The 16,828-nt window shown below is 34.7% G+C and overlaps 1 protein-coding gene across 1 annotated transcript in view; it reads right to left on the bottom strand.

The window, feature by feature from the left end:
- Nucleotides 1–16,828, bottom strand: part of INPP4B (inositol polyphosphate-4-phosphatase type II B) — a 411,625-nt gene that overhangs the window by 363,890 nt on the left and 30,907 nt on the right. The window contains exons 3-4 of the mRNA XM_029940652.1: nt 10,113–10,318; nt 7,956–8,000 (exon numbers count right to left, since the gene is read on the bottom strand). Of these exons, the coding sequence (XP_029796512.1) occupies nt 7,956–8,000; nt 10,113–10,203 (136 nt within the window). The 5' untranslated portion in view covers nt 10,204–10,318. The remainder of the gene's footprint in view (nt 1–7,955; nt 8,001–10,112; nt 10,319–16,828) is intronic.

The raw sequence follows: 16,828 nt of genomic DNA, 5'->3' as shown, positions 1-16,828 counted from the left end.
TTAGTGTTACCTTGTAGAGTTGTGGTGAGGAAAACATGGCATTCTGTTTGTAAAGAGGTAAGTACACTTCATAGTATGGATTCTCAAAAAATGGTATACCTACCGCTGGGCTACTACTGTGATCCCAGCACTTTGCATAATGCCTTGTCTTCAGAAGGTACCCCCAAATTATTGTTCAGTGGAAAGCAATGTTTTTTAAGGGAAATATCACCTTGAAGAATAAAGATAATGGTGATATATGTTTAATGAAGCAACAAAAAAGAATGAGCACCAGCCTTAACTAATTCTTAGCATGTGCTTCTTTTTTTGCTTGAAGATTATCTCACAGCTTATAAGATGGAATATTTTTATCAATATGTTAAATGCAAAGAATATACCTTTGTGCTTGGCATTCCCTTTAGCTAGAGCAGCATACCACATAGAGGGTAAAAAATGCTAAAGAAAATAGACTAAAACCTTCCATTTTTCCACTGAAGCTTTAAAAAAGAGAGCATTATGGGGCGCCTGGGTGGCTCAGTCAGCTAAGCACCTGACTTTGGCCCAGGTCATATCTCATGGTTTGTGGGTTCGAGCCCCGTGTCGGGCTCTGTGCAGATACCTCTAAGCCTGGAGTGTGTTTCAGATTCTGCGTCTCCCTCCCTCTCTGCCCCTCTCTCTGTCCCTCCCCCACTCATGCTCTGTTTCTCTCTGTATCAATAGTAAATAAACATAAAAATTTAAGAAATTATAAAAAAGAGAATGTTATAATCATTTATGGAACAAAGACCAGCAGGAATATAGAAGTGTGAACACAGGGGAGAATTGGCAAGTTTGGCCTTCTAATACTTTTTTTCTTTTAGAGAAACATATGAAACAATTCCTGATTTATAGCAATTCATAAATGCAGGTTAATGAAGGCCCTAGCAAGCTATAAAAGCCGTGTCTATAAAAAGATGAGACTGTTTTTTGTGCAGCTTGTCAGTCTGAGCACATTTTCATACACATTTCAAATTCTGAACACAGAAAACTGATCACATAATTTATATGACTTTGTGTTTTTTGTTTGCTGTTTGCTTTTTGCTTTTGCTAACCAGGCTATTAGAAATATAGTGGTTCTGTCTGAGTGTTGTATGTAAGTGAGGAATCTCTGAATTCTACTCCTCAAACCAGTAGTGCACTGTATAGTCACTAAATAAAATTTTAAAAAAGATAAAATACAACCATAAAAAAAGAAATATAATGGTTTTAGATATAAAATCCAAAATCTGTACACATAACTTAATATGATTGAATAGAAGAACAAAGTACTTAGAATCAACACCCTCCTGGAAAAACTCTTAACAACTAAATAGGATGACCTTTTTGAAAACCACTCCACTATTTGAAGTAACCTACCTAAGGACATCTTGATGTGCCATAACGTAATCTTGTCATAAAACTGAATTTTAATTACTGAATTCTAGAATGGTACACATCACAGTATAGTGGGTTGCACATCCACAAAACTGTTTTTATTTTAATCCTCTATTACCAAAGAAAAAATAGTTTCTACAAGTGGTAAACTTTAATTTGTCTATTTAGTCACATTACATATGGCAGAACTGGTATGGCTTCCAGAGTGAATGTGAAGTTAAAACACTTGGAATCACTGTTTTTTCTATCCACACCGCTATTCCAAAGGACCAAAAATTAGCGGGATGGAGAACCCAGTTTGAGAACAGATTCTCCATTTTCTCTTCTAGAAAGACAAGATGGCTGGCTTTTCTATATGGAGCTTGGGATCTAACAACAAATGAGTACTTATTAAATGCTTTTTATGTGTGATTTTCTGGAGTTAAAGCCTTTATCTTGTTCCAAGCACCAACTGTATGCTTATGATGCTCTCCTGGTCTCCTTTCCTCTTCCTATTCTTAATCCTATTTTCTTCCTTCAAAAATTGAATTTACTTAGTCTTCCTTGGAAAGTCTTTTTTGACTACTACTCCCTGCTCTCATTTGATCCTTTATGCAATCTCTTATATTTGTAGAGATCCTGAAAAATCACTAAGCTTTATTTTTTAATGTTTATCTTATTTTTGAGATAAAGTATGAGCAGGGAAGGAGCAGAGAGAGAGGGAGATAAAGAATATCAAGCAGGATCCAGGATGTGACTTGTCAGCACAGACCCCAAAGCAGGGCTTGAATTCATGGACCACAAGATCATGATCTGAGCAGAAGTCAGATGCTTAACTAACAGAGCCACCCAGTGCCCCCCAAAATTGCTAAGCTTTTAAAGGTCTTTTAGTAATTTCAGGAGTCTTAGTTTGACCTCTCTCATTATACTATGAGCTAATTTTGAAGGCAAAGAGCAGATTGCTACCACTTCAGATATGCCCCTTTTCTTGTTTAGCTTATTCAGGTTATTCATTTTAAAAAATGACAACACCTGATTGTGACATTTATATGGGTACATTGAATAGATTTAGCTATAAGAAAGTATAAAGTATAACAAAAGAAATAAAATCCTACTAATTTATCATAACCACAATTAAAGCTACTCATACTTATTCTCCAATGTTATTCTTTCATAATACAAAGAGAGTTTAAATCAGTAAGAGTCATGTTGTTTATGTAGTTTGTTATTCTGTTTTGGTAGGATTTATATGCCCTTGTTTGATGAAATATCCTTTTAACAAATGATTTTTATGACTGTATAGTATTCCATTAAGACTATATGTTTTACTATAAATATTAAACTACACATGCTGATTGACTCTGAGTTGAGAATAAAATACAACGGCCTGCACTTTCCTTCATCCATCCTGAATTCGAGGTATTAGGAGGCAAGTCAAGAAATGAGATGACAAAATGGACATAAAGAGAGTTAACTATGTCTGAAAATGTATTATGATATATGACTACATTGCAGAGATAACAGATGTATTTCTACATTGCCTATTATTGATTTTTATTTATGCTAATTTCCCTATATTACTATGGAAGTTATAGCAGTTGCTATAGATTTCTCAACTTCAGAGAAAACTAAAAAATAGAGTAAGGCTGTGTTAAATAATTTGAGCCTGGGTGTTATATGGAAGCCAACTTGGTAATAAACTATTAAAAAAATAATTTGAGCCTTGGATTAGTCTTATTTTACACACTAATAAAACCTACATGGGAAGAGTTGATACATATTCTCTCAAGAGGAAAAAATCTCTGGAAAAAAATTATCCCTTAAGTTTATATATGGATCTTTAAAAGATGAAACAGCTTCACAAAACGCAAAGGATTAACAATCTGTTAGCTTTGAATCCCATCTCTGTCTCTTGCTCACCTGACGCTCGGCAGCACCGAATCATGATGGTTGATCCTATTACCTATGGAGTGAGGGAGACTAGAAGAGGCTATGAGGCCAGGATTTTACTGGATGAGTACTTCTTCAGTCTCACAATAGTCCTACTCTGACCTTAGCATTACAAGTGTTCCTTTATTATTCTGCCATTTCTGCTGAGGCTCTGTTTACTTCAAGACCAGATCAACTCATAACTTGGTTTCATCCCTGGTCAAATCAGCAACCCAATTCATTACCCTTAAAACCCAGTATTCCCAGTGTTATGTCCCTTTACCTGCTGCATAAATATTTACTATAGCCAGACCCTCCTGCTTAGAAAGTCATCTGGGTCTTATATTCAGTATAGACACTTTTCAAATGAGTTTCTATATCCCAAGTCCCTTTGGATACACAGAAGCCTTCTGTGACTTCTATATCTAAAATAGTCCCTCCTCCCCCCAGTCAGTTGCCTCTCCTCTAGACATGTTCTATACAGTTGTTTTGTTTACTGTATACATAGAAGTTAACACTACCTGAAATTATTTACTTACAAGTTTGCTATGCTACCAATACAAATGGATGAAAGAATGATTTGTATGTTCACAGCTTTCACTCTAACGTCCATATCTTTACATTCCCATCATAATTGACACTGAGGCTGTTGTCACACCTAAAATGTGTCTTTCAATGTGCCCTATATCTGGTCATTAGCTTCCATTAGGTATCAGCCATCAAAGTATAAAGTATTTTAAGAATATAACTTCACAGTGTCAAGCAAGGAAGGACTACATGCACACGCATGCACGCACGCACACACACACACACACACACACACACACCATCTCTCCTTACATTATGTATTTAATATACACTAGTGCCTGTTGTTTTGGATTTATGATATGTAGTGGCCCCATAAAAATATGAAAACATACTCATAAGTAGTCTATTGACTTTGGATCTAGAAAATGGGATATGAGCATAACAAGCCTAATTAAGAGGATAAACTTAAGAAATGATTAGTAGAAAGTTCTTTTATATCTTGGTCAAATTAGTCTTCTCTATATATTTTCCACAATGGTTTCAAAAGAGATGCACCCAGATTTTAAGAAATAATCTCTCTTCTTAAATGCTAACTTTTTAAAAATAAAAAAAATATTACACTATAAGAAAAACTGTATTCTCATCAGTTTTTTATTATTTCTCTCTTTGTGGAAATAAAAAGGATATCAACACACTTAAATGAAACAATGATAAAAATGCAGACGCAGAGTTGCATTTGTAAGGGCGAGTTATATAATTTAGATTCAGTAAACCACGAGAAGTATCATTGGTAATGGTCTTGAGATACTCATTTTTTCCAGTATATGCTGATCTAGTGCTATGAAGACATTTTTAACCAATTAGCTTGCTCAATTGACTAAGCATCTCCTACCTCATTTATTTGAATAAAGATGTGAAGAGGAACTTCAGCAAGATATAATGATTTTATAATGGCATACAGACAAGGCAGAAACAATCCTCAAGGGAAAATAACTTATACAAAGCAATATGACACCTAGCAAAATTGGTGTAGCTATTTTCCCAATTTAAAAGCAAGAGCATTGAAATCTTCAACTTATTTGAATACTTTGGCAAAGAATCAGAAGTCAAATATCAAAAATTTTATTGAAAACTTAGGTGGAATAAAAGCTTCCTACTTTATTTCTTTTTTTCAAACAATGTTTTAGTATTAAGATGCCTTGCTTTTTAATTAAACAAATATGCATTCTTATATATTGATAAAAATATTTAGGAAATGATTATTCTTTCATTAATTATGAAGTTAACTAGTTAGGAGGTGAAGTCTTAAAGTATTTGTGGGATTAGAAAAACAAAACATAGTCAAAAATATACAGTAACCTTACATGGATCTAACTGTAATGTCCTTGAAAGAGGAGTTTTAAAGTTTTTTCTTTATTTGTTTTTAATAGTACAATTGAGGATTTTAATGTGCTCAGAAGCATAACAAATAGTTTGGGGAATATATCTTCCAGGATCAACAACACAATTTTCTAAAGATTCTCAATAACCTTGTTTACTCGTAAGGTATTTTTTTGCCACATGATAAGATCAAATTATCTGTTGTTAAGAAATCTAATGTGTCTTTTAAATAAATATGAAAAAAATTGAAGTTTTTTTAAATGGGAAGAATATTAATTTGAATAAAAACTCACAGCTGCTCATCTCTTAGATCTATAATTCAAAACCAGAAATATAGGTGAGGACAACATTGCTACTGAATTCGATTGGGCTTTCAAAACAAAAAAATATACCTAGGTCTTTGAACAAGGAGATAACTTTACTTGAAATGGAAGATACATATTTGGCTCAGGCCCACCTGTCTCTTGAAAGGTGCCCTCCGTGTTTGACTAACAGCCTTTCCTACAATTGTCTCTGCCTCCTTCAGATTTCACATTGTTCTCCAGGATGAAAATAAGAAGGATTTATCTGTGTCTATAAGTACACTAAGTTAGGGGTGCCTGGACAGCTCAGTCGGTTTAGCTTCCAACTTTAGCTCAGGTCATGATCTTGCAGTCTGTGCGTTCAAGGCCCACATTGGGCTCTGAGCTGACACTGCAGAGCCTGCTTGGGATTGTCTCTCTCACCTTCTCTCTCTCTCTGTCCCTCCCCCACTTCAGTGCACCTTCTCTCTCTCAAAATAAACTTAAAAAAAGTAATAGCCTCCACATTACTTCTTTAAAAATAATAAATAACTAAACACACTGAGTTATTTAACAAATCTTAACTCTTTGTAATCCTACTTAAAACAGTATAAAAAAATGAATTTCTTCTTTTAAAATGAGAGATGAGTAGACAAAAACTCACAAAGCAAGAGTTACAGTGAGTCAAGAGGTACCTGGGCTTCTTTTGCTACTCAGCTACTTTTCTGAAACAAGTTATTTCTATATCTGACACCATCTGAGAATTCTCTAGAAAAAACAAAAGTATAGCAATTTTGGTGTTAACACAGAATTTCTTGAGTTTTCACATTTGTTTCTCAATACCTAGGAAAATACAAAATCTAGAAGAATCCTTAACTTACAGCACTTTTTAGCTACATTTGTAACAAAAATAAAATGTTTAAAAACTGAATTACACCAAAATCTAGAACACTGACAAAACTAAATGCTTGTAAAGATGTGGGACAGATATTGCTGGTGGGAATGCACAATAGTACAGCCAGTTCATGAGACATTTTGGCAATTTTTTATAAAACTAAACATACTTTTGCCATGTAACAATATGCTCCCTCATTATTTACCCAAAGGTGTTGAAAAGTTATGTGTACACAAAAACATACAGCTTTATTCATAATTGTCAAAACTTGGAAATAACCAAGATATCCCTTAGTAGATGATTGGACATATGAACTGGGGTATATCCAAATATTGGAAAAATATTCAGGGTTAAAAAAAATTAGCCATCAAGCCATGAAAAGACCTAGAGGAAACTTAAATGTATGTTACTAAGTGAAAGAAGATAATATGAAAGGGTTACATACTGTGTGATTCCAACTATATGACATTTTGGAAAATATAAAACTAGGGAGACAGTAAAAAAATACCAGTAGTTGCCAAAGGTTAAGGGAGAGAGGGATGAATAGACTGAGCACACCGGATTTTTAGGGCAATGAGGATATTATGTCTGATACTTTAATGATAGATACGACATTATATATTATCCAAACTCATAGAATATACAACACCAGGAATGAACCCAAATGTAAACTATGTGCTTAGAATGATTTATCAACATAAGTTCAACAACTGTAACAAATGTATCACTGTGGCAGGGGATATTGAAAATGGGGAGGCTGTACGTTTATGGGGCCAGAGGATATATGGGAAAAGTCTGTACTTTGTGTTCAATTTTGGTATGAACCTAAAATGCTCTAAAAATAAACTCTATTAAAGAGAAAAAAACAAAATTTTAAAAATTATATACAATTATTATCTCAGTAAGTTACACTTCAAAATGTACTATTTTGAGCAAAGGATATAAATTTGAAACCAATTTCATTATATAATAAAAATGTGTAATCCTGGAATAATTGAGACTTCAAACCACTAAAAACTACTGTAGATAATAAATGTATAGATTTCAATTTGTCCGTAACTTAATAAAACATGTATATTAATATTCAAAGGTTTATCTATCTGGTCTCTGTATATGAAGTTGAATACATGTGTATATGATTCTATAAAACCTCATTACAAATAAAATATAAAGATATCAGTGAGCTTTCAAAATCTTTCAGGACCATAAGCTCAGATTCTTTAGTTATAAACTGGGGAAAGTAACACCATATAGAATTAATTCTATTCTGTCAGCTTTGTTATTATTTTTTAAACTGAAGTACAAGAACAATGCATTAGTTTCACATGTAGACTATGATAATTCAACAATGTAATAGCATTTCGCAGTGTTCATCATGATAAGTATACTTTTAATCCTTTATTTACCTCAAAGTAATGCCTTAAAGAATGAAATTTTTTATAGAACAATGTTTATAAAAGTTTGTAAGTTATATAATGATATAAGCAATGATATAATGGTATAAGCAACCTAAGATTATACTCTGTATATAAAAGTTACTATTATGTCAAGTATAAGATGGAATCCCTTACCAAGGATGAATTCCAACTGTGGTTCATTTGGAGTCTTCTGAATACCTATAAATAATCAGTAAGAAATCAGATTGCAGATATTTAACTCATTATCAAGGATATGTCAATACATATTACTGCATTTCACCCTACCAAGGAGGTATAAATATATTATTTGACAAAACAAATTCACTCAGTTAGTTTTCCAGACTTATAAGCCATCAGTTCTCAGGGCAGGACATAATATTTGCAGCAGAACTAAATGTAACTAAAGACTTGACTGATCTCCTTATCTTTAAGGCTCTAAAGAAACTCAGAAAATATGTTTTTGTAAGTTTTGCAAATAGAAAATGTATTTTTCCACTTTTAGTTTCTTTTAGATGAATGTAGACAGAGGCAAAACCTTCAAAAGATGATCTCACCAAAGTACTCTCATATTTAGATTTTTCTTTAAACCATTCTACCCTGCTATAAACAGTAAATTACTAATGAAAGAGGACTCCCTAGCAAGGTTATGAAGGATATTATGGTGGTGGTTATTCTGCCAACTTAGAGATAGCTCAAATCAATGTTCTGATAAATGTTCCCTTTCCTTTTTTCGTGATTTTTAGGAAATCTAATAACATGGCTTAGAGTGAAGTGGAGGGAATGTCTGAGAACAAAACTAAAGAGATGGGAACATGTAATGGTAAGAAGGTAGCAAGATCAGACCGTGGTAAGTCATAATGTGGTAAAATGTGATAACATGGATACCCTATGACCACGCACAGCTCGGGGTCTTCCTAAACAAGAGTGGATGAGGGCTTGGATACCACTTATTACAACTCATGGGTGGTCAGAGAAGCAAAACTAAAATTAATGAAAAAGTAAACTATTTGGTAATTAATGTAAGAATATTACAAAAAGCATGTTCTTATACATTTCTACTGGTACATTTACCAAATACAATTTAAATTTACTAATACTGGGTCACTAAAATTCTTAGAACCATTTCTTTGTATAAAAGGTATTTGTTTCTTATTTACAGGGTTAGCTTTTTTTTTTTTTTGCACAGTAGCCATTTATTTTTTCTCCTGTTGACATTTCATAAAACTATGGTTAAAAATAACAGATTTTCAAGAGAGATGAGAATGGCAATCATTAGGTAGATCTCTGTTCATTTCAAATAATGTAGATTTTTTTAAGATTATTAGTAACTGCTATAAGCCTTGACAACCAAATTTCTTAGAAAACATATCCAACCAATACTGTTTTCTATAGATTATTTTTATTTTTTTAATGTTTATTATTCATTTGTGAGAGAGAGCATGCACATGCACCAGTGGGAGAGGAGCAGAGAAACAGAGGGAGAGAGAACGCCAGGCGGGCTCCACTCTGTCAGCACTGAGCCCAATGTGGAGATCAAACCTAATGAACCTTGATATCATGACCTGAGCCAAAAATCAAGAGTAAGATGGGTAACTGACTAAGCCACCCAGGCTACCCTTTAAAGATTATCTTTATAGAACAAAGTAAATCCTCTCATTTAAGTTAGCATATATTTGAAAGTGATAAATAAATGGCCAACAGGAATCTTTTGAAAAGATACAATTCATGCTAAACAATAAAACCTAAACTCTAGAATTTAAAGCATGGTAGAAAACATACAATTCTTCCAATGATTTTAATTACTTGAGTAGCACACACACACAAAAAAAACCCAATTCTAATGTCCAAATGTAAATCTTGGCCAAATCTCTATGCTCTGTTTATGTGACTTAGTGCTCTTGAGTATAGCAGTGACAATCTACTTGTCTAGGGTAACCATTATGTCCTAATGCTTTCAACTTAAATGCCTTTAATTTCTATATTCCAAAAAAAGAATTCCACATGAGATTACATAAATGCCACAGAGAAGGTGTACTTAAAAATTCATTAGTGTCTTAATACACATTCAAGAACTTTGATTCTACTATTTGATATTTAACCATTTCATAGACTATCATCTATCTCACTCAAGATAAAAGATCAGAATCACATCACAGACTCACTATAACAAAATAAATAGTGCAAACAAAAAAAATAATAATTACAGTCCATTCGTTAGAACCCAGTTTCTGTAAATACATATGCATGAATGCCTAGTTGACTCAATTTACATTTTCAGAGAATTACAGAGTGGGGGACACACAATCTTACTTGTGAACTGGAAGTCCCCTGTGTCATTCGCCTGAGGTGCGGGGAGAAAGTGCTGGCCTTCTTCTGATGCTCCTTCCTCTTTGATTTCCATGATCAACCTTCACAGTTGTTTAATCTTCTAAATTTTCACGTCCAAATGTCACTGCCAATGATTCCCAGTTTAATATAGATGTATCTTCACACGAGGCCTGATATCCTCTGAAATTCTGCATTTAGGAAATCGCAACAGCAAAAATCTTAGTTATTTCAGAGTTCAGTATAAGCTAAGAATTAAAGGTAGGTAGAAACTATAACTTCCTGCCTATCTCACCTTTATTTTCAAGATCTATCCACCCAATTTACACATCATAAACTCTAAGTTAAGTGGTATTCTGTATGCAATTATTTTATGATTACAAGAGGGACTTCTAAATCCTTAGAGGTATATTCTCTCCTAGGTCATTCTGTAAAACAAAATTTTAGCAAAATCTAATTTAAAATCTAATTTAGCAGCAAGAGCAGATAGCATCTTGTCAAGACATTAGGTGAAAAATACTATCATTCCTTCCATCAGATCTACCCTTTATGCTTATCTCTCCATCCATCCTTGTTAGAACATTATTCATGAGAACAGAAAGATAATTTGGCATGGCACTCTTCTTCCTATATAAGCCACAAGTAGTACAAGGGAGTTTCCAACCTCATCATTACCCATAGAGTCTTGCTTCTCTGCCTGATAAAGTTTTAATTGGTTAAAAAAAAAAGTTTTAATTGGTTAATGATCAGCATCTATGGTGAAAAGAATGAATAATAATTCTAAAGAGCTAAAGCTCAAAGGGAAATGAAAGTAACAGTAAAATCATGAAAATCAACATGGGAGAAAGACAGTTTCTCCAGGATTTAATGCCCTGTTATTCAGACAGCCTCAAATAGTTTCAAATTCATTCTGATATTTAGCCTGGTATATATGACCAAGAATGAATAGGAAAAAATCAAGGTTGTTTTAAGTCAAGTTACCACCTGAATTAAAATGTATAAAAAAATCTTTAAATTTTTGCCAAATGTTATTTAAAAAGATAGTGGCAATCAAGTTTGGCTCAGAATAATGATTTAGTCTCTAATTTCACAAATCCATAGCCTTAGACTTTTTTGTTTTAACAAAACAGCTTCATTTATAACTCAGCCAGTTTTTAAAGATCTGATAAAATTTAATTCCTAAAGCACCTTGAATATTTAAAAAAATATTATAATAAAGTTGTAGATAAATATGTATTGGCTCCTCAGGATACAACCAGGAATGAAGGTTGGGTTAAAGGGCCATTGTTCTATCAATTAGACCAAATTCTTTAACTTAAAAATACTATTTTGAATTAAGATAATGCTTTCTATTTCTTTATTTAAACTTAGATGTCTGTTCTAATAAGAACAGACACATATTCATTAAACCACATTCTATCAAGAACCTATGGCAATTCATTAGCATAAATGGGGCAATATCTGTGAAAGACTACCATGCATGTGGGACTTAGATACAAGAACTTTGCTGATTTCACTATACTTCTTCACCAAAAACTCAACCTCTAATCTTGAAAAGTTATCTTACAAATTGAAAAGGAGACCTAAATAAGGCAATGTGGATAAATCCTAACAAACTAACAACTCGGCACACTAACAGTGAATAATTAATAAAATAAATGTCAATCCTGAGGGGATGGTGAGTGTGTACTTTTGGGTAAGTGGAGAGGACTGAAGATGCCTACAAACATTACTAATATGGTCCAATTTTAGGCATATATACCCATTCAAAACTTAAAAATAAATTCAATTTCACAGAGAATAAAGCCTAATACATAAGACAAAGATCATGCAACAACTTCTTATGAATCTATTCATTTTCATTTGAGGACAAATTTCAGATCTGATATATGTTAACAAGGCATATACCTCAGAAGGTATCAGTTATATTAATAGAAAAGCTCTAGAAAACCACTGCATTTTCTAGCTAGAAAATACAGCATTTACCTATGGTTATGGTTAAATACAGTAGTTCCTTTTCTGTGTCTATTGGAAATTTTTTGGTTTAGAGATCACGCACAAGAAGACTTAAATTTTTATACACCCAAATATATTTTAAAGAGTCAGCTAGAGATACTAAACCTAATTATCTGAGCAGAAAGAAAACACATTAAATGTATCTGTTTTAAGAGAGTGGCATAATTATATTTGATTTTTAGAAAGTTTACTGGGTGTCAAAGTAAAAAATGGACTACAAGTTGGCAACTTAATAAGGAAACTAACTTGTTTGGAGGTTATTTTAATATTTGTGGAAAATAAAATGATAAAGAGGATCTAAGTCAAAATAGAAGCAGATGACTAGAGAAGAGAATCTGGATTCCAAAAAAAGTTATTAAATAGGGTAAAGGGACATTTATTAAATGGAGTTACCTAGCTTTAATGATGGAATTAGCTGCAATTTAGAATTGAGACAATGAAAAACAGGAATTTCAGGTGAAAGTCAATAAATTATGGATCAGTAAATTATCTCGAGTATAAAGAAGGAGGGATTTTAGTTAAGGATGACGAGTTTAGTTCTAACCATGTTGTTTTTGAAATGTCTTCAAATATTCAGAAAACAGTTGAACACATGGGGCTAGATTTCAGGAGATATCCTAAGGCTGGAAAAGTATGTTTTTGTAAACCGTTGGCTAATGGTTGAAGTCAAAGTCAAATAAAGTCATTGAAAGCAAGTGCATGTAGTGAAAAAAGGGATGACTGAAGACTGAACCATAAGGCACCAAACCATTCAGGGGAGCAAGAAGAGAAGTCAGCTGGTAAAGGCACAGGCAGTGATAGGAGGAGCAGCAGAAAAGAACAACTGTGGGATCAATGTCATCACTCTACTTAATGCGTGTTTCTCAAGTAAACAAGGTCATTAAGTTAGAAGATGACTTTACAAGGCTGAGTAGCTCCCAGCCCTTCCCAACCAGAGAGTCCCTTTGAGAAACTGAGGCCAGTCTGCAGTGGCACCCTCTCCTCCTGCCCAGGCTAGGGAGCTAAGAGTGTCTTCTGAAGACAGTTCCTGGAAGTTCTGCAGCCTTGTGGCACTCAAGCTGAGAGTCAGGCAGACAGAGGTGATCAGCCCCCAGAACAAAGCCAGTATCACCTGTGGAGTGTTCCAGTGCTACCCACAGACAAGGGGATTAATTCATAGACAAGGCTGAGGGTAGCTCCAGTTCCTCTCCACAGGAGAGCCTGTTGGGGAAACTGAAAGAGGCCTAGAGCAGTCCCTTCCCCTACTGCCTAGGCAAGGGAGCTGAGACACGCTGTAGAGACTGTTTTCCAGCTCCATCTCACCTGATGGGCTGGCAACCCTAGTGGCCATGTTTAATGAGGAAACGTAGAGTGGGGGTTGTCTTGCGCTAAGACAACAAACAAAAACTTTATGGCTTTAGAGCTGCTTCTCCCACTGCTCCACGGCCGGGAATCTAATTCGTATCCTCCTCATCCCTGAATACAACTTTCAGCCTGTCCAACCAAGCAACCGAACCAGAGCAGATAGAAAGCTGCATAGCCCACTCAGTAGCCCTACCTACATTCAGTGGCATTGGCACTAGAACAGAGGCACAGTCTGCAACTTCCCCCATCTGCAGAGAAAAATCAGTTATCTCATCCAACCAGGGAATTTGGCACACACTCTGGTATGATTAAAGTCACCAAATAAACAGTACAGGCCCTGAGTCTCATCCTACTGCTCTGCCAGGACAGGGAAGTTAAGTCATAGCTCTATGTACTATCAAATATTGTACCCAGTCCTGATCATCTTGTAAGCCTCACCAGAGAATCTGGGCAAGCATGGAGCCCAGCCTATAGCTTCAGTAGGGTAGGGAACCAGGCCCACAAAACTATCCAACTGTGTTCAGCCAGTGGCACAAATTCCTCTTCCCTGCCATCCCTTTAGAGCTGGAACAGTTGCTTTGCATAAAAATAGATCATAATGACTGGCCCCACCTGCTCAAGGACATTACCAGAGATACATCCAGAAACCCAAACTTAGCTGACTATTGAAGAGCTGTCTCTACCAAAGGAAACTTGTAAAGTCTAGAAAAGGAGGTCATTACTTAAATAAACAGGTAGAATTAATAAGGACACAAGGGTCACACACACAAAAAAATCAGGTATCTATGACACCATGAAAGGAAATTAATAAAGCTCTAATAATTGACAGTAAATAAATGGAGATGTATAAGCTGTCAAAGAATTCAGAATAATTATCCAAGAAAGTTTAGTGAATTACAAGAAAACACAGACATATAACTAAATAAAATTAGAAAAACAATGCATGAACAAAACAAGAAGTTTGATAAGGAAATAGAAATTATAAAAAAAACAATTAAATAGAAATCTTAGAGTTAAAAAATATAACTGAAGAAAAAACTCAATAGGGAGTTTTAAAAAGAAGACTTTACCATGGGGGGAAAAATCACTCACCTGAATGATAAGACATTGAAATTTACCCAGTCAGAGGAGGAAAAAGAAAAAAAGAATGAAAAAGAGTGAGGAAAGCTTGCAGAAATTACAGGCCAAAATAAAAGAAATAGTATTTGCATTATGAGAATGCCATAAAGAGAAGAGAAAGAAAATGGGACAGAAAATATCTTTAAAGTAGTAAGGGTTGAAAAAAATTTCTGAACCTCGAAAGATAAATGGACACCCTGATCCATGAGGCCCAGAAGATCCTAAAGAGGCTAAATTTAAATAGGGTTACACGGAGACACAGTATAATTGTCAAAAGTCAAAAACAATAAAAGAATTTTAAGATCATCAAGAGAAAAGAAAGAAGGTACACACAAGGGAACCACCATAAGACTATGAACAGATTTCTCAACAGAAATTTTTTAGGCCAGGAGAGAATGTGATGACATATTCAAAATATTGAAAGAAAATAACTGTCACCTAAGAATTCTACACCTGGTGAAGTTGTCCTTTAGAAACAAAGAAAGAAGAAAAATATTATTTTTTAATTTTCAATTAAATTTCAGTTAAATTTTCAATCTTAAATTAAAGATTAAGGAGAAAGAGAGAGATGATTAATGGGGCAAGAAAAAATCTAGATGACATAATGTGCTATAATGGGAGGAAGTGGGGGGTGAAGAGAAAATGAGGTATGATCTGAAAAGTATTAACAGAAACTTGAGGATATTCTGCCCAATGGTCTCATTTTCTCTCTATTCAAGAAAAAGGCATATTTGGGGCGCCTGGGTGGCTCAGTCAGTTAAGTGTCCAGCTTCCGGCTTTGGCTCAGGTCATGATCTCACAGTTCGTGGGTTTGAGCCCTGCATCAGGCTCTGTGCTGACAGCTAGCTCAGAGCCTGGAGCCTGCTTCAGATTCTGTGTCTCCTGCTCTCTCTGACCCTCTCCTGCTAGTATTGCTTCTCTCTGTCTCTCAAAAAAAAAAAAAACAACCATAAAAAAAAAGAAAAAGGCATATTTAAGAACTATGGAGTACAAAAGACTTCTCAAACTGACTTCAAAAACACAGTCCATAAAGGAAATATTAATAAATTTGACTACATTAAAATAAAAAAATATTCTGTAAGTAACAGATACCTTAAAATGTGAAATAAATTATACACTAGAAATACATTTGTAACAGAAATTTTCAGCTTCAGTTTAGGATATACAAAAATTAAAGACTATTACTCCTACTGTAAACTCAAAAAAATGCTGAATTTATTAAATCATACTGTTTCTTTAATCTGAGAGCAGAAGTCTCAGAGGAACCAACTAGCCTGAAATCTAAAAAAAGGCAAATGCCTTCATGGAACAGAGCTTCCTTCCATAGGAGGAAGAGATATCAGGCCTCACATAAGCTGGTAATAAAAATTCAGCCAAAAATAGTCAATGACTTACTGAAGTTCAAGGGTGAGATAGTATGAAAGTATAGAGCTACTGAAAGCCATAGGCTCAAGAGAAGCCTGCATTCACTAACAGACTCTTCTTCATCCCCACCAGAGGCTCATGAGGAAGATTGGGAAGAGAGTGGGAATCTGGATAAAGTGTCCCTTGGTGATTCAACCCTATGGGAGGGGAGCAGCAATCACTAAAGACACACCACTTGGATCTTCTTTCCTATAGAAAAAAAACTATAGACTGTATTGGCATCAGGGCATAGATGAAACTCATTGCAATTAGAGGGTAGAAATAAGAGAAGTGTAAAGAAATTTCCTGGGATCAGATCACTAGAGATTCTCTGATCCTCTACTGCTAAGAGGAGGACAGGACCACTGAAAAGTCTCCTCCTCACGACCCAAGAATATAGATCAAGGCTAAAATAGGACAACAGAAAATGTCCCTATTCCTGACTACCAGCCCAGTAAACACTAGGAAACTATTAACAGCAGCTTACCACTAGGAGAGGCATAAAAATAAGAAGAGTAAACCTCTCTTTGGTAGAAGCTCCCAAGAAAAGCCTTAAGCAGAGAGTGGAGAACAGTCTCCAGCCATCCAAACCTCACTCTGAGAAGAAATGAATGTTAGAGTTATTTGAAACTGGTGATGCACTGAAGGCAGCCATAGTAACAACAAAACCCAAACCCAGATCTGTTACTGACTAGATTGACTCAATTTAAAGGCTTAGTGGGAAAAGAGGAATGCCCACTTCCAGACACAGGTACGATTTATTTTATATTCGACTATCCTACACACCACACAGAAGATGAAGACTAAGATGAACAGTT

This window comes from Suricata suricatta, chromosome 1 (assembly GCF_006229205.1).
Source record: "Suricata suricatta isolate VVHF042 chromosome 1, meerkat_22Aug2017_6uvM2_HiC, whole genome shotgun sequence".
Lineage (NCBI taxonomy): Eukaryota > Metazoa > Chordata > Mammalia > Carnivora > Herpestidae > Suricata > Suricata suricatta.
This window is presented reverse-complemented; position numbering and strand designations above follow the sequence as displayed.